This window comes from Odocoileus virginianus, unplaced genomic scaffold (genome assembly GCF_023699985.2).
Source record: "Odocoileus virginianus isolate 20LAN1187 ecotype Illinois unplaced genomic scaffold, Ovbor_1.2 Unplaced_Contig_62, whole genome shotgun sequence".
Taxonomy (NCBI): Eukaryota; Metazoa; Chordata; class Mammalia; order Artiodactyla; family Cervidae; genus Odocoileus; species Odocoileus virginianus.
This window is the reverse complement of record NW_027224379.1, coordinates 99,507-122,958: the sequence shown is the minus strand read 5'-3', so window position 1 is coordinate 122,958 and position 23,452 is coordinate 99,507. Positions and strand designations below refer to the sequence as shown.

The window sequence follows — 23,452 nt, the reverse complement described above, 5'->3', positions numbered from 1 at the left end:
TGGATTCTGTTTGCCAGTATTTTGCTGAATATTTTTTTATCCATGTTCATCAGTGATATGTTCATCAGTGACATTGATGTCATTTACTTTTTTCTGTGATATCTTTGTCTGGTTTTGGTATCAGAGTGATGTGCCTTGTAGAATGAATTTGGTAGTGTGCCTCCCTCTGCAGTTTTTGGAAAGACTTTGAGAACAAGTGTTAACTCTTCTCTAAATGTTTGGTAGAATTTGCCTGTGAAACCATCTGTTACTTGACTTTTGTGTGTTGGAAGATTTTTAAACTATACTTTCAATTTCATTACTTGTGATTGGTCTGTTTCCCAATCTGGGAAAATCCTAACCTGGTTCAGTCATAAAAGGTTTAAATCATAAAGGTTTATGCTTTTCCAAGAATTTGTCCATTTCTTCCAGATTGTTGATTTTATTGGCATATAGTTGCTTGTAACAGTCTCTTATGATCCTTTGCATTTCTGCAGTGTCAGTAGTAATTTATCCTTTTTCATTTCCAATTTTCTTGATTTGAATCCTCTCCTCCTTTTTCTTGATCAGTATGGCTAAAGGTTTATCAGTTTTATTTATCTTCTCAAAGAATCAACTTTTATTGATCCTTGCTGTTGGTTTCTTCATTTCTATTTCATTTCTGCTCTGAACTTTGATTTCTTTCCTTCTACTGACTTTGGGTTTTGTTGTTCTTTCTCTAGTTGCGGTATGAAGTTAGATTGTTTGAGATTTTTGTTTCTTGAAGTGAGATGGAATTATTATAAACTTCTGTCTTAGAACTTTGTTTTGCTCCATCACTTAGGTTTTGTATCACTGAGTTTTTATTTTAAGTTATTTCTGTGTATTTTTTATTTCCTCTTTGATTTCTTGGTAATCTCTTGGTTATTTAGCAATGCAGTGTTCAGCCTCCATATTTGTGTTTTTTAGTTTTCCTGTAACTTGATTTCTAATCTCATAGCATTGTGGTCAGAAAAGTTGCTTGATAAAATTTCAATTTTCTTAAATTTTCTGGGGCTTGATTTGGGACCGAAGATGTGATTTTATTCTGGAGAATGTTTCATGTGCACTTAAGAAAGTGTACTCTGCCACTTTCAAGTGGAGTGTCCTGTAAATATAAATTAAATATACCTGGTCTGTTGTGTCATTTAAAACTGTATTATTTCTTGTATGGATGATCTGTCCATTGGTGTAAGTGGGGTGTTAAAGTCTCCCACTATTATTGTGTTACTGCCAACTTCCCCTTTTATGGTTGTTAGCATTTACTTTGTGTTTTGAGATGCTCCTAATTGTTGTATCTTTCTTGGAGTGCTCCCTTGATCACTGTGTAGTGTACTTAGTTATCTAACACTCTTTAAAGTCTGTTTTATCTGATAGGAGTATTGCTATGCCAGCTTTCTTTTTGATTTGTGTTTGAATGGAGTATCTTTTTCCATCCTCTGATTATCAATCTGTATGTGTCCCTAGGTCTATAGAGGGTCTCTTGTAGATGGCATATATACAGGTCTATTTTTGCATCCATTCTGCCAGTTTGTATACCTGATTAGTATTTTGTGGGGAAATACTTAAGAGATTATGCCAGTATTCTGTCCTTCATTAAGCTTCTACATACAAAGTAGTAGACTGTGTAAGTAGACTTAATGAATGACCCACCTGTATGATGGCTGCCAGTGGTGTTTTTATCTATTGCCATTATTCTTACTACATGTATTAGTTGGCACTGTATAAAGAAAAGCTTTTTTTTCCCTTCCTTTATGTATTTACTTATATCAGTATGAACGAATGTTCAGACTGTCTCAGATTTGGCCAAGGAAACCTGTCCAAGGTGGTTCTTTTGCCCTTTTGACATATCTGCATAATTATTTGAACAATTTCTTATTGCTTAATAGATAAGACCATACTGTTATTTCTCCCATGACTGACTTAGAATAGGGCATTACTCCAGAGATGGGATCCATTTTTGACGGTAGGGTTCAGTTCAGTTGCCCAGTCGTGTCTGACTATTTGCGACCCCGTGAATCGCAGCACGCCAGGCCTCCCTGTCCATCACAAACTCTCCGAGTTTACTCAAACTCATGCCCATCAAGTTGGTAATGCCATCCAGCCATCTCATCCTCTGTCATCCCCTTCTCCTCCTGCCCCCAGTCCCTCCCAGCATAGGGTCTTTTCCAATGAGTCAACTCTTTGCATGAGGTGGCCAAAGTATTGGAGTTTCAGCTTCAGCATCAGTCTTTCCAATGAACACCCAGGACTGATCTCCTTCAGGATGGACTGGTTGGATCTCCTTGCAGTCCAAGGGACTCTCAAGAGTCTTCTCCAACATCACAGTTCAAAAGCATCAATTTTTCGGTGCTCAGCTTTCTTCACAGTCCAACTCTCACATCCATACATGACCACTGGGAAAACCATAGCCTTTTGACCAGACAGACCTTTGTTGGCAAAGTAATGTCTCTGCTTTTTAATATGCTATCTAGGTTGGTCATAACTTTTCTTTCAAGGAGTGTCTTTTAATTTCATGGGATGGTAGGATAGTATTTAGTAATTAATAACTTGGTACTTGGTGTGCTCAGTCCTACTGAGGTGTCATTATGTTCAGGCCTTCTCAGCTGACAGATCCATAAAACAAAGACACACACACATAACCACTAATATAACTATTTCAGTGTATTTAAAATGAGTTATAGTCCAGTCCAACCCTCCAAGACATTTTCTAGCTTCTCTTGTTTCCATTTTAACAGACACCTTTCCCAACAACAGTGAGAAATCTTTCAGTATCCTTCACACATTTACTTACCTGCCCAGTGTTACCAACACATCAGCCATGCTGTCTTTTTCACCTGCACTCAGCACTCTTGATGCAGGTGGACAGAACACCTTTCTCACCCCGCCCCCACCATGGCAGATCTGTGGGGAGGCCTGTAGGAGGACAAGCAGACATTTGAATTCCTTACAACCATTGATTCCAGTTCACATCTAATACTCTAAATTGGAAGGAACAGCACACTGAGCATTGGGCCACACTGTATAAATGCTGTGTCTAAATGCAGGCATTCTTCAAATTTCACTGATTATGATTAGATTTAACCTAGAGCTTCTGCCCATTTAAAACAGAAGTATTTTTCTGGTAATTACTGTCTGATGTCCACTGAGATGCTACTTCAAACATTTCACGCAACTCCAATAAAATTATCACCTCAAAGTAAATGCTTTCCTATAATTTCCTATAGTTGGTGCATTTTCTCTGGCCTGTGGATGAAGTCTTTTCTACAAATACTGGTAAGAGTGTTTACCTTGATTTCTCTGATATTTACTGAGGTGTGGTTTTGGGCAGAATGTTCCCTGTATTCATTCACCAATAGGTCTTCTCTATCTGAGCTTAATTCCAGCAGAAAATCTGATTTTTCTATGTCCTTAATATCTTCACATTATTTTCTCCCCTCAGTAAGTTCTCTGATGTATTTTAAGAACTGATTTTAGACCAAAGGTGTTCTCGAAATCTTAACAGATTTTTCTCCCAACTTGGTGTTCTTTGTTCCATAAACCGTTGACTTCACCCAGAGTGATTTCCCTCATTTATTATAGCTATAGGGTTTCTTCCCAAATGTATTCTCTGATGTACAGTAAGTTTTGACTTCACATAAAATGACTTTCTGCAAACACTACATTCATAGGGTTTCTCCCCTGTGTGTGTTCTGTGATGTGCAATGAGTTTTGACTTCACACAGAATGATTTTCCACATTCATTACATTCATAGGGTTTCTGTCTTACATGAGTTCTCTGATGAACAATTAGAGCTGACTTCTGACGGAAATTTTTCCCACATTCATTACATCCAAAAGGTTTCTCTCCTGTGTGTCTCCTCTGATGTTCTGTGAAACCTGAGTAATAGCAGAAAAATTTTCCACATTCAGTACATTCATAGGGCTTCTCACCTGTATGAGTTCTCAAATGTTTAGTGAGAGTTGACTTCTCAGAGAAAGATTTCCCACATTCACTACATTCATAAGGTTTTTCTCCTGTGTGAGTTCTTTGATGTTTAATGAGGTCTGATTTTCTTAGGAAGGCCTTCCCACATTCATAACATTCATAGGGCTTCTCCCCTGTGTGTGTCTTCTGATGTACAGTAAGAACTGACTTAAATGAGAAGGCCTTCCCACATTCATGACATTCATATGGTTTCTCCCCTGTGTGTGTTCTATGGTGTTGGGTGAGGGTTGACTTTTCACTGAAGGATTTCCCACATTCGTGACATTCATAAGGTTTCTCCCCTGTATGAATTCTCTGATGTTTAATGAGGTCTGAATTCTTGTAGAAACTTTTCCCACATTCATGACATTCATAGGATTTCTCCCCTGTGTGGGTTCTCTGATGTCTTATGTGGGCTGACTTCTGGTTGAATGTTTTTCCACATTCATGACATTCATAGGGTTTCTCTCCTGTGTGCATGCTCTGTTGTGCACCAAAGACTAAGTTTTCATTGAAAAAGGTTCCATATTCATTATATTCAATTATACTGTCAACTGAGTGGGTCCTTTGAATTGGAGTCAGGTCTGACTTTTGGCTCAAAGGGTGAACATTGTATTCAAAGAGAATGGAGTCCTCAAAGAAAGTTTCTCCACATTCATTAAATTTGTAGTGATTCTCTTTTGGATGTGTTCTTTGAGCAATGAAAGGTGACATATCACAAGTTTTTCTGTATTCAGTGTATTCACAGGTGTTCTGTCCTGTGTAAGGTTTCTTACGTTTAACAAAGAGTGAATTCGCATGGAAAGCTTTCCTACATTCACTGTATTCAAAAGGCTGCTCCAAAATTTGAATTTTTTGATGCTGAACAGACTCTTCATTAAGACAGAGGCCATTCTTATTTTTATTATATTCATAAGACTTCTCTCCATAATGAATTCTTTCATGCTTGTCATCATGGAACCATTTTCTACTTTTGTTAAACTCAAACTTCTTTCTTGAATAGTTTCTGCTGCTGTTAATTAATTCTGAAATAGAGGGACAAGAAAGATTCATTCACAAGGATATTTAGAGGAAATAGTATTAGGTTTGGGGGAGCTGATCAGTTTAGGTCCTAATCTCTTCATGCCTAGAATATGACAAGTATATACATCCAACCTCATCTCTTTGTCAATTCTACCCAGGAGCAACAAGCCCATATTCTAAAAGCCCTAATTCATAAAGGAACAGTACTAAAATCCAAGTTCCAGTTCTGTCTCTAGCTCTGATTCATGATGAATAAAAATATGCAACAAAAAAGCATGTCAGTGAGCCATTCTTGCCACAGGATCAGACTCACAGCTCTATTCTAGTTACATTGTGTGTGTGTGTGTGCATGCTCATGTGCACACTCAGTCATGTTCAACTCTTTGCAACCCCATGGACTGTAGCCCACCAGGCTCCTCTGTCCATGGAATTTTCCAGGCAAGAATACTGGAGCAGGTTGCCATTTCCTCCTCCAGGGGATCTTTATGTTCTCTTTATTATAGTACATCAGACTTACTGATCAGGGGACCTCTCCTGACCATCAAACCCTATTTCAATCCCTTCTGGCTTTCCCCCCAAATAAATCTCAATCCTGCTTTCACATACATGTTTCAACAACTCTGTATACCACGAAAATCATAAAATTCTAAACCTGGTCCTAAAAATTTCACTTACCTTTAACCTTATGATTTTTTTGGTTATGTGTACCTGTTTTTACTCCTCTGCTATCTATAATCCTCTATGAATGAATGATAGATAGTTGCTCAGTCATGATTGACTCTGCAACCCCATGGACTGTATGTAGCCTGCCAGGTTCCCCTGTCCATGGAATTCTACAGGCAAGATTACTGAAGTGGGTTGCCATTTCCTTCTCCAATAATGGTCTATATCCTTGAGTTTAACGACCTTAGTGACAATATGTATCTAAAATTTTACTTTATGGTAATATAGCTGATTTACAGTGCTGTGTTAGTTTCTGGTATACAGGAAAGTGACTCAGTTCTACATATTCTTTTTCATATTCACTTCCATTGTAGTTTATTACAGCATACTGAATATAGGACCTTGTTATTTATTCTATATATAAATAGTTTCTATCTGCCAATTCAAAACTTCCAATGCATCCCTTCCCCATCCTTCTCTCCTTTGGCAGTCACAAGTATGTTCTCTGCATCTGTTTCATAGATAAGCTCATTTGTGTCGTATTTTAGATTCTGCACAAAAGTGATATCATATGGTATTTGTCTTCCTGACTGACTTAGTATGAAAATCTCTAGGTCCATCCATATTCCTAAAAATGGTATTTTCCCTTTTTTATGGCTGAGTAATATTCCATTGTATATATGTATCACATCTTCTTTATCCATTTCTCTGTTGATGGACATTTAGGTTACTTCCATGTCTTGACTATTATAAATATTGCTGCAGTCAACACTGGGGTACCTGTTTCATTTTTGAATTACAGTTTTCTCTGAATACATGCCCAGGAGTGGGATTGCTGGATCATAGGGTAAGTTCTATTTTTTAAGGAACCTCCATACTGTTCCCCATAGGGGCTGTATCAATTTATAGCTGCACCAACGGTGTAGGAGGGTTCCCCCTTCTCCACACCCTCTCCAGTACTTATCGTTTGTAAGCTTTTTGATGGTTGCCATTCTGACTGGTGTGAGGTAACACCTCATTGTAGTTTTGATTTGTATTTCTCTAATAATTAGCAATGTTGAGCATCTTTTCATGTGCCTATTGGCCATCTGGATATATTCCTTGGAGAGATATCTATTTAGCTCTTCTGCCAATTTTTTGTTGAGTTTGAGATGTTTGTATACTTTGGAAAGTAATTTTTTTTGGTTCTGAAGGGTTTAAGTATCATTGAGACAGTTTTTTAGCAATCATTTTACAAATGTAGAGTGAATATATTTTTCACTAGGTAAACCCAGCTGTTTATCCCCCATAAATTGCTTTTTCATCTACTGTCATCCACTCCTCACTGTTCCCCTAGTTCTGCCTTCTCTGTGTGTTCCAGCACACCCACCTTTAGATGTATGGAACTCCCTGGTGTCCTGGTGTGTTAGGCAGAGGGATTTGGTGGTTCAAAGATGTTTTACTGCTTGCAGGTTGAAGGCAAATAACAAATATCTCAACTATTACGATAGTGACATCACTCAAAAGGGTAATTTTTAAAAAGAGCTTTGTGTTGTTTTGTGGATACTACATCAGACTGTATGGTATAAATCAATTTGGCCTAAAACCTACAGAAATTCATCCTGATCAGAGAAAGAAGTTTTTGTGGGTGAAAATTTATTGTTCATGCCTAGATAGAACAAGTTCCCATGATGGGACAATTTTTGCCTATGGGGGCATTAAAAGGCTTTAGGTTCTCAGGGAAGGTAGTATACAAAGGAGACCACATGACCAAGGTGGTCTTCAGATGGAGATACTTTGGGAGATGCCTTTTGGAAAAGTAATGTTGAGTTTGCTAAGGAGTTCCTGTTAAAATCTGTTGCCTGATCTATTAGAAGCTGATAATGGGTCTCTAGCTTATTGCACTTTTGGGTGGATCACTTGGAATCCACCAGACAACCTGTAAAAGAAAAAAAAAGACTTAAAGCATAATCCTATGTATGTGAAAGTTTGGCCTTAATTTGTCCTTTAAGTGTGAGCCCTCTGATGACAAGGATAATAATCAGAAATGTTCAAATATTTGTGCAAGCCCCTGATAGTGTAAGAAACCTCAGACATGTAGTCTGTAAGCAGTTTTCCTATAGTGTGGTTAGTCCATTAGAAAGAGGTGTGAAATATGAATTTAGCTGAAGAGATTCATGAGCCTACCTTAGCCTAGAAGGCATTTAAATCAGCTTCATCTGACTGGCCAAAGTTGTATGGATAGCAAATGTGCCACTGACTTCTTTATTGCAGTTCTACGCACAGTGTGGGCAAAATACTAATGTATCCTGCTTCACCTGGGTACAGATAGGCCAGGTAAAATTTTCATTGTTAAAGGCTAAAACAAAACAAGGAATGGCACATTACATAGAGAAACTGGCCAGAAGTCACCTATGGAGAAGTAAAATGAGTGGCACTGTGGGATTCTACAGAATATCATTTTACTTTGCTGCACAGTTATAACTTTGTGAATGAATGTTAACAAAACTTGGAACCTAAATTTTGGAGAGTAATTTATTACATATGGATAGAATGCTAGAGAGATTTACATTTCAGTGGGGGTGCTGAAACCTGGGACCCTGATGCAATCTTTGATACAGGCTGGAGACAGTGTTGTTTTTTTTCCCCCCTGAAGAAATCTGTATACCAAAAAGTTAAGAGAAAGAACCCCAAATCTTCTCTCTCTTCTCTTACAAGAGGAGAGGGAGTGCTACCTCTCCCTTCTACAGAACCATGCTCAGATTCATTGGTAGTGTTCTTCACCTGCAACACCAACTTTGTGTCTCTCTGTAGGACTCCTGGCTTCTCTCTCATTGCACCAAGAGAATAGGTACATCAGACCACATGGTTAGTAGTTCGTATTAAGTAAATATAATTCATTATCTATTCTGTTCCAGAAACTATATGTACTGTATTTATGATATTGACAAAAATAAATATTTACAATTTAACACTCTGAAAATCTCCAAAACAACAACTTCAGACCCAAATGGCTTCCGTGGTGAAATTTTCCAAACACCAAAGAAACATAAAAATCATGATGAAACAATGCTCTCTTGACTCATCTTACAAAAATGAGTGTATATGCAAATCAGAAAACAAACTTACGGTTACTCAAGGGGAGACTGAAGGGTGGAGGGACAAATTAGGGGTCTGATTTAAGAGATACAAACTGTTATGTATGAATTAGATAAGCAACAAGGATATACTGTATAGCACAGAGAATTATAATTATCTTGTAATAACCTATAATGGAGTATAATCTGCAAAAATACTGAATCACTATTTTGTTCACCTTGAAACTAATATTGTAAATCAACTAATTAAAAACTATAACATTATTTTTCAAAGATTGCAAAATTCAAAATAAACATAACAAGTGTGTTTCAAATATGTACCCCAATTATGTTTCAGTAATGGAATGGAGGGATAAGTTCTGGGTTAGTCATAATGGAACACTGCAAAGCAATAAATTACTGATACACGACATGTATGACAAACACAGTGCTGATCCAAAGAAGGCAGACACATTATATAATATATACATAGTGCACATATATTTACATATAGTACATACTGTATGACTACAGTTATCTGAAGTTAAAAACAGGCAAACTTGATCTATGCTAATAGAAGGGGGACCAATGTTACTTACTGGGAGGACACCACCAGGGGACCTTCTGGGGTGCTTAAAAAATTGTTTCATCTGTTCATCATGATTGATATATAGGCGTCTCTGTATAGAATATTTACTTGAATGCTTAAACATTTGCATTTAACTCATTATCTAATTTATACCTTAAAAGAGATACCACCATTTTGACACTGGGAAGATATGCATGATTCAATGACACTGGATACTTGAGCCATGTTAATGTGCATTCCAAAGGTCCAAAGCCACAAAAATATGATTCCTGAAGACCCTTTCAACGGTCTTAATCTCTGAACTTAACCCTCTGTGATCTTATTTTCTCCTAAACACCATGTGGCTTATACTCCCACTGACTCACTCACCTGGGACACTCTGCCTTGAGTACTCTTCCTCTAATATCCATGGCTCCTCTCCTTGCTCCAATTTGAGGATCACTTCTGGCTTAGGGATACAGTACCCTGTGAATGAGGATTATATGACTTGAAACAAATTGGATGAGTTTCAGGGCCTTTGAAGAAGCCTACAATGTACTTCAAAGAATATACAATTAAAGAAAGCTCATTTAATCCTATAATGGGGCAGAGGTGGCTTCCCTGGTGGCTCAGAAAGTAAAGAATCAACCTGCAATGTGGGAGACCCGGGTTTGATCCCTGGATTGAGATGATCTCCTGGAGAACGGAATGGCAACCCATTCCAGTGTTCTTACCTGGAGAATTCCATGGACAGAGCCTGGGGGGGCTACAGTCTATGGAGTCACAAAGAATTGGATATGACTGCGTGGGCAGATGACAACACATTCTTTCTGGTACTCAAAAGGGATAAACTGTCCTTGGTCTCTAAATTCCAAACCTAAGTATTATTTTAGTCTACAAAAATTCCGCAAGTTTCTATAAGTAAGAAAGGACATGTACACTGGGAGTCTACAGGGGAAACAAGTGCTGCCTACCCACTGAGATGAGGTGGCTGTAGTTCTCCAGCATCACGTCCCTGTACAGCATCCTCTGAGCTGGGTCCAGGTGTTGCCACTCCTCCTGAGTGAAGCCCACAGTCACATCCCTGAATGACAATGATCCCTAAAAAACCACACTTTGGCTCAATCTCCAGGGGTGAGAATCAGGTGAATGATGTGGGGGAAGAAAAAGAGTTTTAGACTAATTCTTACCATTTTCCTGTAAAAATGTTAACAAAAGATCTTTACTATGTAGCTTACACTTTGGTGTTAAAGTGTTTTTACACTTTGTGATTAAACAAAAGAAACCATGGTAGAGATACCATTGGCAAATTGGTTTATTACTTAATGGAAAAATACCCTCATGGCTTTATATGACTGAAACTGTCCTAGTTTTTGAGAATTTCAAGTTGACTAATTTAGTCTTCCTGGTCTCAAAGAACTTATTCTCATAAGGAAACATATCAAGACATAACTACCATATAACTTAAAGGATTCATATCACAAATACATGCAATGCAGACAGAGATCATAAAGGGATGCTATGCAAATTCATGTGAGTGTCAGCACCCTGGATTTCACTGAGCAGTAAAACTTCCAGTGCTTATATATAAATAGTTTCTTTGCAAATATATGGCAAAACTGCTAGAAAAGAAAATGGGTAGCAAGACAATGGACTGCACAATAGGACAGGAGAGCAAGTCTGAAGCTGTGATGAGATGACAGCTGCAGAGGTGGGGGTGGGGGTGGGGAAGGTTTTGGGGAAGGAAACCAGGGAATATATTTGGCTTAAATTCTGTTCGTGATCTCCAGATATTTCATCACTCAACCTAATCCATACAATTCTTGAAGAACCATTAGTTTTCTCTATAAATTAAATATTATCAATTCACATAAAAGAACTTAATTCTGTTCTTACTTTTCAGATAAAAATCTAAATAAACAAGCTAGTATTTTCTTCCTGTGTCCTAAAGGATAGACAGTATGTGACATACACACAGTTATCTTGCACACTCCCTTGGGGCACAGCCTCCCTCTCTCCCCCACCTCTACTCACCCCAGGTCATTGCTGTGAGTAGCAGGAAGCCAATGGTGAAATGGAAACACACAATTCAGTGCCACTTAAACTAACTGTTGCTGAGGAAGCAGTGACCCCAAAGGAGGGTGGAGACTGTGCTGGAGAGCACTGTTGGACCTGGATCGCCTACAGTAAGGGGGCAGCAGCAGCAGAGAGGCTAAACAGACAACTTGGTGAACAAAGGAGAGAGAAAGAGTTACTCTCAGAGGGTCTTCAAGATCTGTGTTAGAGGTTCTGGAAGCCTCTTGTCAAGTCTAGGGAAACAAAAGGAAGAGCAGGGTAGACGCACAGTTAAATGAAACAGATGCTAGACATACAGTACACCAAATAAACAGAACATGGAAGTGTAATAACAACTGGAAGGTTGCATAGATGATTCTAGAAAAGAGGAGACAGCTCTAGTATGAAAAAAAAACTTGGGTGAAAATGGCAACTCCATGTCACTGGTGTTACCAGAGTGAATCAGATGGTCACAGAGGAGATAAGCAAAGAAAGAAATGCCAGCACAGAATATAAAGGAATACCAATACTTGAGTGGCTGATAGAAAAAAGAAAAACAGGCTATTAAAGCCAAGAAGAAATTTTTTGAAATGTTAAGAACAGGAAACTAGTACAGCCGCTATGGAGAACAGTGTGGAGATTCCTTAAAAAACTGGAAATAGAACTGCCATATGACCCAGCAATACCACTTCTGGGCATACACACCGAGGAAACCAGATCTGAAAGAGACACGTGCACCCCAATGTTCATTGCAGCACTGTTTATAATAGGACATGAAAGCAACCTAGATGTCCATCAGCAGACGAATGGATAAGAAAGCTGTGATACATATACACTATGGAATATTACTCAGCTGTTAAAAAGAATTCATTTGAATCAGTTCTAATGAGATGGATGAAACTGGAGCCCATTATACAGAGTGAAGTAAGCCAGAAAGATAAACACCAATACAGTATACTAACGCATATATATGGAATTTAGAAAGATGGTAACAATAACCCTATATGCAAGACAGAAAAAGAGACACAGATGTACAGAACAGACTTTTGGACTCTATGGGAGAAGGCGAGGGTGGGATGATCTGAGAGAACAGCATTGAAACATGTATATTATCAAGTGTGAAACAGATCGCCAGTCCAGGTTGGATGCATGAGACAAGTGCTCAGGGCTGGTGCACTGGGATGACCCAGAGGGATGGGATGGGGAGGGAGGTGGGAGGGGGGATCGGGATGGGGAACACATGTAAATCCATGGCTGATTCATGTCAATGTATGGCAAAAACCACTACAATATTATAAAGTAATTAGCCTCTAACTAATAAAAATAAATGAAAAAAAAAGAAAAAAAGAAATGTAAGAACAGAACCAAATGACAGAATAGTAGGAAAGAATAAGTAACAGTTTCACAAGTAACACAGTTTCACAAATAACTGACACTTCCAATTAAAGATGGCAGACTTAACACACATCTACTTCTGAAGACTCTGATGCCTCCAGGAATGTAAGTGGAAGAAGCAATAAAAATAAATGTGCAAATAACAGAATATACTGGAAGACAGTTTTATTCAACTTCTAGATGATATGAGCAGATAATATGAGACAGAGAGAAACTACAAGTGTGACACCTACAATTTATATAAGCACAGACGTGGAAGCTTTCCAACCACAGCCAGTGACCACCAAGCTCTAAGCCCTCCAACCAGGGCTAGGGGTCAGCATAGGGTAAGATGAATGGCAAAATGACTGACAGCTGACTGCTAGGCCAGTCTCTCTTACTCTGTGGAGATTCAGCAGTTAACGAAGACCAAAGTTGAAGAGCAGCCATGCTATGAAGTTGGGACACTTAAAAAAAAGCTCTCTATATAGTTGGCCCTACATATGTACAGGCTCCACATCCACAGATTAAACCAACCATGAACTGAGAATATTTGGGGGAAAAAAACTAGAAAGTTCCAAAAGGCAAAACTGAATTTGTCACACAGCAGCAACTACTTACAACTACATACTATTTAAATAGTATTTACATCATATTTGGTATTATAAGTAATATAGAGACAATTTAAAGTATATGAGAGGATCTATCACAAAGGAGGCAAGAATATATAATGGCAGAATGACAGCTTCAATAAATCATGCTGGGGAAACTGGACTACATGCTCACACCATAAAAAGTTAAAACTCAAAATGGATTAAAGACTTAAATGTAAGACCTGAAACCATAAAACTTCTAGAAGAAAACATAGGCAGGGGATTTCCTTGGTAGTCCAGTAGTTAGGACTCTGTGCTTCCACGACAGGGGGCCCAGGTTTAAACGCTGGTCAGGGAACTAAGATTCCGCAAGCCATGTACAAAAAAAAAAAAAGCTAATAACCCCTGACCCCCCAAGACCTATAGGCAGTACTTTCTTTTTAACATTAATCTTAGTAATGTTTTGGACATTCTACTCAAACAAGGGAAACAAAAGCAAAAACTACCAGGTAGGGACTAGGTCAGTCTAAAAAGCATTTGTACATTAAAGAAAACTATCAACAAAATGAAAAGGCAGCCTAATGAATGGGAAAAGACATTTGTAAATAATATATCCAATAAGGGGTTAATATCCAACGTGTATAAAGAACTCATACAGCTTGACATAAAAAAAAAAAAACACACACACACACACACACAGTTAAAAATGGGCAGGGACTTGAACAGACATTTTTCTGAAGAAAACATACAGATGGCCAGTAGAAACATAAAACAATTTCTGGCTACCAAGTGGCAGCGGTTGGGGAGGGAGGAATTAGGTGAAGGTAAGTAAAATGTAAAAACTTTTAGTTATAAAATAAATAAGTACTATGGATTAAGTATAGCTGATTAAGATAATTTACACTGCTACATGTTATTAAATGAAAGTTGAGAGCAGACAATCCTGAGTTCTTATCAAAAGGAAAAAAAATTTGTTCCTATTCCTTTAGTGTTGTACCCATGAGATGATGGATATTCACTCAGCCTACTGTGGTAATCCTTTTATGATGTAAGTCAAATCATTATATTGTACACTTTAAACATACATGCTATATGTCAATCACACCTCAGTAAAACCAGGAAAAATTTAAAAGTACATGGCATGATGTGAGTAGGTTATATGCAAATATTACACCATTTTATGTATGACATTGTGCATCTGCAGATTTTGATATCTTTGGGAGGAATCTAGAACCAACCCCCAGCAGATACCAAGGGATGAGCATATATGGACAACATGGACAACTCTGCCCAAAGTCAAGGTACCAAGTGGGTGCCAAGTGAAATAAACAATATAGAGAAAGAAAAATGTGATTTCACTTATATCTGGACTCCAAACAAATATATGAACAGATATAACCAAACAGAAACAGAAAAACCAACAGACTTTAGTGCTGTCATTTCAGGACACATCACCCTCCATTTCAGGAACTGAAGGGGGACCTCCTGCTTGCCTGCCTGGCCTGAAGGAAAGTCCTCTGTGTTTATCCCTAGCCATCACCTACAGAATCCTGTGGTAAGAAACATTCACATCCACATCCTTAACTATCCATTTACTTTGCCATAGTTACCAATGCTAATCAAACTAGATCTTCATAGAGAAATATGAAAACAAAATGAAGACTAATCAAACAAGTAGGGAGAACCAAAGCATTAAAAGTAAGTCATCAGAATGAACAGAATGATTGAAGAGTAAGGGAGGGGGGAGTACAAAAATAAGGGTAAGTAGTGAAATATTCTAAACAGAATCCTCAAAGAGGGACTTCTCTGGTGATCCAGTGATTAGGACTCAGTGCTTTCACTGCCGTGGCTGAGTTCAATCCCTGGTTAGGGAACTACTATCCCACAAGCTGTGCGGCATGGCCAAAAAAAAAAAAAAAAGATATTCAAAGATATTCAAAGAATATAGCTTCCACAAAAAATGAGAACAGCTGTCTATAAGAATCCATCTGAGAGAAAAGAGAGTACCTGGAAATGTTCATATTTGCTTAAATTGTGGAAACATAAGATAAACACTCTCAAAAGGCTACTAGAAAACGAACTTGACAAAGAATACAAAGTTGTCTCTCAAAATAAAAATCAGAAAAATAATGAACAGTTTATAAAATGTGAATGAATCCAGAGATAAATACCACTCTAAAAAAAATTCTAAGACAGACCACATAGGATAGAGGAAAGAAAAAAAGAAATAACAGCACATACGCCCAAAGAGAGACGAATCTTCAGATTTAAAAGACACACTGACATAGTTTTGGAAGTGCTGGCCACAGCAATCAGGGCAGAAGAAGAAGTAAAAGGAATCCAGATAGGAAAAGAAGAAGTGAAACTCTCGCTGTTTGCAGATGACATGATCCTCTACATAGAAAACCCTAAAGACTCCACCAGAAAATTACTAGAGCTAATCAATGAATACAGTAAAGTTGCAGGATATAAAATTAACACACAGAAATCTCTTGCATTCCTATACACTAACAATGAGAAAACAGAAAGAGAAATTAAGGAATCGATACCATTCACCATTGCAACAAAAAGAATAAAATACTTAGGAGTATATCTACCTAAAGAAACAAAAGACCTATACATAGAAAACTATAAAACACTGATGAAAGAAATCAAAGAGGACACAAACAGATGGAGAAATATACTGTGTTCATGGACTGGAAGAATCAATATTGTCAAAATGGCTATTCTACCCAAAGCAATCTATAGATTCAATGCAATCCCTATCAAACTACCAACGGTATTTTTCACAGAACTAGAACAAATAATTTCACAGTTTGTATGGAAATACAAAAAACCTCGAATAGCCAAAGTAACCTTGAGAAAGAAGAATGGAACTGGAGGAATCAACCTGCCTGACTTCGGACTCTACTACAAAGCCACAGTCATCAAGACAGTATGGTACTGGCACAAAGACAGAAATATAGATCAATGGAACAGAATAGAAAGCCCAGAGATAAATCCACGAACCTATGGTCACCTTATCTTTGACAAAGGAGGCAAGGATATACAATGGAAAAAAGACAACCTCTTTAACAAGTGGTGCTGGGAAAACTGGTCAACCACCTGTAAAAGAATGAAACTAGAACACTTTCTAACACCACACACAAAAATAAACTCAAAATGGATTAAAGATCTAAATGTAAGACCAGAAACTATAAAACTCCTAGAGGAGAACATAGGCAAAACACTCTCCGACATAAATCACAGCAGGATCCTCTATGACCCACACCCCAGAATTTTAGAAACAAAAGCAAAAATAAACAAATGGGACCTAATGAAACTTAAAAGCTTTTGCACAACCAAAGGAAACTATAAGCAAGGTGAAAAGACAGCCCTCAGATTGGGAGAAAATAATAGCAAACGAAGCAACAGACAAAGGATTAATCTCAAATATATACAAGCAACTCCTCCAGCTCAACTCCAGAAAAATAAATGACCCAATCAAAAAATGGGCCAAAGAACTAAACAGACATTTCTCCAAGGAAGACATACGGATGGCAAAAAAACACATGAAAAGATGCTCAACATCACTCATTATCAGAGAAATGCAAATCAAAACCACAATGAGGTACCATTATACACCAGTCAGGATGGCTGCTATCCAAAAGTCTACAAGCAATAAATGCTGGAGAGGGTGTGGAGAAAAGGGAACCCTCTTACACTGTTGGTGGGAATGCAAATTAGTACAGCCACTATGGAAAACAGTGTGGAGATTCCTTAAAAAGCTGGAAATAGATCTGCCATATGACCCAGCAATACCACTTCTAGGCATACACACTGAGGAAACCAGATCCGAAAGAGACACGTGCACCCCAATGTTCATCGCAGCACTGTTTATAATAGCCAGGTCATGGAAGCAACCTAGATGCCCATCAGCAGACGAATGGATGAGGAAGCTGTGGTACATATACACCATGGAATATTACTCAGCCATCAAAAAGAATTCATTTGAATCAGTTCTAATGAGATGGGTGAAACTGGAACCCATTATACAGAGCGAAGTAAGCCAGAAAGATAAAGACTATTACAGTATACTAACACATATATATGGAATCTAGAAAGATGGTAACTATAACCTTATATGCAAAAAAAGAAAAAAGAGACTCAGATGTATAGAACAGACTTGTGGACTCTGTGGGAGAAGGCGAGGGCGGGATGTTTCAAGAGAACAGCATCGAAACATGTATATCTAGGGTGAAACAGATCACCAGCCCAGGTTGGATGCATGAGACAAGTGCTCAGGCCTGGTGCACTGGGAAGACCCAGAGGGATGGGGTGGAGAGGGAGGTGGGAGGGGGGACCCGGGATGGGGAATACATGTAAATCCATGGCTAATTCATTTCAATGTATGACAAAAACCACTGCAATGTTGTAAAGTAATTAGCCTCCAACAAATAAAAATAAATAAATTAAAAAAAAAAAATAAAAGACACACTGTAAGAAGGGTTTTTGGGAAAAAAATAAAAATGTGTATGTAGTTCCACCTGATGAAATTTCTGAAATCCAATTAAAAATCCTTAAACTTCTATGAAAGTAAACAAGTAATGACTGACTGCAAAGAAATGAGAATCAAACTGATACCTGATTCATCTGCAGCAAAAATCAGTAACAAAGGAAAGGAAGAGAGAGAGATGCTTACAATTTTCTGAAAACAATAACTTTTTTTTCCTGCCCAGAATTATATAGCCAGCCAAAAGCCATTCATACAACAACAAAAAACAAGTATATGATAAAATTAAAAACCATACATCCCTGAGCCTGTTTTACAAAATTATTCCAGAATATACTCTATTAAAACAACAGAATCCAAGAAAGAGAGATACATGACACAAATAAGTAAGAATGTAAGAGATCAGCATTAAATAGTTTCTAGTAAAGCCAGAGAAGATGGTTATCACAGTTATAAATGGAAGGGAGGTGGTTCTGTTTACTGAACAGGTGGCATAAGACTGTCAACTTCCCGAGAAGTACATGAACCCAAAGCATCCCTCCATAATGACCATGGACAGTGCTGCAGGCTGAGGACGCAGGCGGAGTTGCCCTGAAACAAGAGAAGTGGCATTGCTCCACCAATGAACAAAGAATTTATACCAAGAGAAGTGCTGAAATAGGCAACCTAAAATGAGATGACAAAATCTGCAATAAAAGACAAAACAAGTCCACTGTCATTTATTGCAGTGGGCTCAAACCCAGGTAAAAAGTCTCAACCATTTTCAGTATTCCTTTGAATAAATCACTCCATCCACCTTCCACATATAACCCTTTGTTGACTACCATTCATCACCTCTAAAATGATATAAAAAGAGCACTGGAATTATATGAGCTAATAAAGAGATGGTACCTGCAGGGCCTCACACATGGTCATTCTTCAATCACAGCTTTTCTACACGTCAAGAACTACTGTTCTCACAAATTATTTTTGATATTGCAACAACAAAATAACCTAAATACTTCAAGCAAGTCTAACCTTACTAGCATTCCATTTTTTAAGAACAGAAAAAATATTAATAATCAACATGTAAAGAAACCATTACAATGATTTCTGTAAAACATGGGATATGAGAGGGGGGAAAATCACTGCTGGAAAAATCACATCTTGTTTATAGTTTTGAAATATATACAAATATCAAATTATGTTATGTCTGAAATTAACATAATATTGCAAATCAAAAAATTCAGTCCAGGCAGAAAACCAGTAGGCATTGTTCAAAAACATTTTAAGATCAAAGAAAAACCCATAGCTACCTGGGCAAAAGATTACTACAGACATACAATAGGTTACCTAAAGCCTTGGGAAAAATGTTGGGGATACAGTTTCTTTTTTGGGATATTAACCAAAAACATTTGTGTACACTAGGGAATTTAGAAAGTCATACACATACCCAGGATAGGTTGCATTCCTAGGAAAGACCTCAGAAGACCTAAGGTTGTACGTCTAGTTGATCTCTACATGCAGTGCAAGCAGGATACGAAGGCTAGGGCAACTGAACATAGGCGTGCTAAGTCCTAAAGAATAACTCCAGGACTGTGTCAATTTGCAAAGACTGGGAAAGGTGGTTGCTTGGGAGGTTTTGGTTTTTTGTTTTTTTTTTTCATCCCAGCTTTCAAGGAACAGTCTGTCAAAACACTAACTGAACACAAGTTAAAGAACAGAGAATTCAGTGACCACAGATGATGAGAAATACCTTGCAAAAACAAAAGCAGTTTGAAAGTCATAAGGGTAACTATGGAGAAGAGCAAGAAAGTAATTTCTAAAATTACAACATTATCTTTCAACAACAACAAAATCATAAAGCATACAAAGAAACAAAAAAGTATGGCCCAATCAAAGGAAAAATGTAAATTGACAGAAACGTTCCTGAGGAAGACCAGACACTGAACTTCCTAAACAAAGACTTTTAACTACTCAAAAAGCTAAGAGAGAGGTAGGAGTCAAGATGGCGGAGCAGGGCATGGAGTTTATCTCTTCCCACAAATATATCAGGAATACATCTACAAGTGGAGCAATTCTCCCAGAGCACCTGCTGAACACTAACGGAGATCCTCAGACACTTGTAAGGGCAAGATTAATCCTCAGGTAACCAGGTAGGACCAAAGAAAGAAAATGAAAAGTGGCAATGGATGGGACCTATGCCCCTAGGCAGAAGAGGAGGTTCCCACACCCAAGGAAGCTCCCTTACCAGGGGTAGGGGCATCAGTTGGAATAAAAAAGGGGGCTTCAGGGGTTTTGAGGAGAGTGTTGCACCCTTCTGTGGCAGGCAGGACACAGTGAGATCTATACAGGTGGTCTGTGCCACAGCTTTGCATGCCCCAGGCAGAGACAAGTGTCTGCCAGTGCGATGGGGGCTGGATGCTGAGCAGGGTGTTTGGAGAGCAGATCCAGAAAAAGGCCTAGTATTGCCTGCGAGGAGGCAGCCTGAGAATGGGCATGAGGAGCTCCATAACTGGGAATGCACACAGAGAAAGCCTGGGCTGCCACAGAAGTGAAGCAGCAGTGTTCAATGCCACGCAGAGAGAGCAGTCACCACTGGAGTCTCTGTCCCCACATGCCGGTTGCCTCCACTGTGGGCACTAGCGCGGCACCTGCTGGAGTGGGCTGGTGTGGCTGGCCCTGGTTGCCACCTCCGGCCCCTCTCACTTGGTGGGCAATGTGCCACAGTGAGTCACTGCCTCTGCCCCCTCCTGCCTGGGCAGGCCCACGCACCCTTGATCCCTTCCTACCTGCAAGGGCTTCATGTGCTCTGGGATAGCCCTGGGAGCAGACGCCTATAGGTAGCGCACACACAGAGGGGAAGATAAAACCACAACTGAACCCCAGGGGCTGTGCAGCTAAGGAAGAAGAGCTGAAACCTCTCCTCTGGGCTGGCTGCATGAACTAAGGATTTACACCCCCGAACCCACTTTGCAGACATGGCCTGTACAGAACATCTAAGCATACACGACAGCTCTCGCAAATGAGCTGGGTCTAGCTATAGCAGCTGTGGGCTCTGGGGGCACTAACACATGGGGGACGGGCTGGGCTGAGCTGTCCTCATAAGCAGTCACAGTGGGTCCAGATGCATGATTACTGCAATCCTGGGACCTGACCTCAGTGAATCCAGGCTGGTGACCTGATGAAAACAATTGGCCTGAGAGAAACCAGGGCCAATTGCTAGAATACCTACAGTTAAGGTGAGGCTGTGAGCAGTGCCAGCAACAGTATAATCTGTGAGCATGGACAGTGGGTAAAAGGTGACATAACAGAGCATGCTCGCAGATGAATAGCTTCACAAGAGGAATACTCAGAGGCTTCTCTCCCAGTGGGAGTGCTCCAGTACCACCGCAGATCAGAAACACAGCTGAAAAACAGATGTACGCCAACAGCTAGGGAGGGCAGTGACACCACAGAGCAAAGGGGAGGCTCCGCTCAACTTCCAGGTGAGGCTGTGGTCACCACAACATCAGTCACAGGTCTTAAGGTGGTAAGCATAAGCTAAAGCGCACGGTGGCACACATTCAAACTAAAAACAGCCCTTGGACCAAAAAATGTTAAACCCCACACAGGCTACCCAGAGACACTCCCACATTAAAAATAGCCCTCCAAGACAGTATGAGGGTTTGACATTGGGAGAAAGATCTCCAGAGCATGTAGCCTTGAAGGCCAGTGGGGCTTCAAGTGGGCTTGCAGGAGCTCCACAGGGCTGGGGGAAACATAGACTAGACGCTTGAAAGGTGCACTTAAGGTCTTGTGCAGTGTGACCCAGCTCAAAGCAGTACTTCCAAAGGAACCTGGGCTAGACCTACCTAGTGGTCTTAGAGGGTCTCCTGGGAAGGTAGGGATTGGTTGTAGCTCACCATGGGGGAAAGAATACTAGTAGTGAAGGCCCCAGGGAACTATGGTGTGAGTACTCATCTAGGTCCCCATTTTGGCACCAAGATCTGATCCTACCCAACAGCCTGAAGGCGCCAATGCTGTTTATAATAGCCAGGACATGGAAGCAACCTAGATGCCCATCAGCAGACGAATGGATGAGGAAGCTGTGGTACATATACACCATGGAATATTACTCAGCCATTAAAAAGAATTCATTTGAATCAGTTCTAATGAGATGGATGAAACTGGAGCCCATTATACAGAGTGAAGTAAGCCAGAAAGATAAAGACCATTACAGTATACTAACACATATATATGGAATTTAGAAAAATGGTAACGATAACCCTATATGCAAAACAGAAAAAGAGACTCAGATGTATAGAACAGACTTGTGGACTCTGTGAGAGAAGGCGAGGGTGGGATGTTTCAAGAGAACAGCATCGAAACATGTATAGTATCTAGGGTGAAACAGATCACCAGCCCAGGTTGGATGCATGAGACAAGTGCTCGGGCTTGGTGCACTGGGAAGACCCAGAGGGATCGGGTGGAGAGGGAGGTGGGAGGGGGGACCGGGATGGGGAATACATGTAAATCCATGGCTAATTCATTTCAATGTATGACAAAAACCACTGCAATGTTGTAAAGTAATTAGCCTCCAACTAATAAAAATAAATGAAAAAAAAAAAAAATCTCAGGCTAAATAAACCAAAAAGATAGGAGCAGAGCCCCACCCACCAGCAGACAGACTGTCTAAAGTCACACTGTGCTCACAGCCACCTCACAAATAAACCCTTTGACACAGCCTTGTGCACTAGAGGAACCACACCCAGCTCCACCCCCCAGAGAGCACATACCAGTCTCTCTGACAAGGAAGCCTGCACAAGTCCCTAGACCAACCTCACCCACCAGGGGCCAGACACCAGAAGCAAGAGAAACAATAATCCTAAAACCTGAGGAAAGGAGACCACAAACATATAAATTTAGAGAAAATGAGATGACAGAGAAATATGCTGCAAAACAAAGAACAACCTAAAGGCCTACAAGAAAAACTAAATGAAGAGAAGAAAGGCAATCTACCTGAAAAATAATTCAGAGTAATGATAGTAAAGATGATCCAAAATCTCAGAAAAAGAATGGAGGCATAGACCAAGAAGATACAAGAAATGTTTAACAAACAGCTAGAAGATTTAAAGAATAGAGATGAATAACATAATAACTGCAGTGTAAAATATACTAGAAAGAATAAATAGGATAACTGAGGCAGAAGAATGAATAAATAAGCTGGAAGACAGTGGTAGAAATACTTCCACAGAACAGGATAAAGAAAAAGGAATGAAAAGAAATAAGGACAGTCTCAGAGAGCTCTGGGACAACATTAAAGGCAACAATTGAATTGATTATAGCTGAAAACTTGCCCTAACATGGAAAAGAAAACAGTCACCCAACTGGAGGAAGCAGAGTCCCATACAGGATAAACAAAAGGAGGAACACTATGTTAACAAAATGTTGAGACACATGCTAATCAAGCTAACAAAAATTAAATACAAAGAAAAAAACCATAAAAGCAAAAAGGGAAAAACAACAAATAATATACAAAGGATTCCCCACAAGGTTATCAACTGATTTTTCAGCAGAAACTCTACAGGCCAGAAGGGAGTGACACAATATATTTAAATCAATGAAAGATAAAAATCTATAGCCAAGAATACTCAACAAGGCTCTCTCATTCAGATTTGACAGAGAAATCAAAAGCTTTACAGA

The 23,452-nt window shown here is 39.2% G+C and overlaps 1 protein-coding gene across 2 annotated transcripts in view; it reads right to left on the bottom strand.

The window, feature by feature from the left end:
• Window positions 1–172: 172 nt before the first annotated feature.
• The window catches only part of LOC110150701 (zinc finger protein 33B-like), a 98,375-nt gene continuing 75,095 nt past the window's right edge, over window positions 173–23,452 (bottom strand). The window contains exons 3-5 of one of the 2 annotated variants that reach the window (XM_070464693.1): window positions 10,249–10,375; window positions 9,665–9,760; window positions 173–4,989 (exon numbers count right to left, since the gene is read on the bottom strand). In XM_070464693.1, the coding sequence (XP_070320794.1) occupies window positions 3,548–4,989; window positions 9,665–9,760; window positions 10,249–10,375 (1,665 nt within the window). In that variant the 3' untranslated portion in view covers window positions 173–3,547. The remainder of the gene's footprint in view (window positions 4,990–9,664; window positions 9,761–10,248; window positions 10,376–23,452) is intronic. The other variant, XM_070464694.1, reaches the window with a different exon arrangement.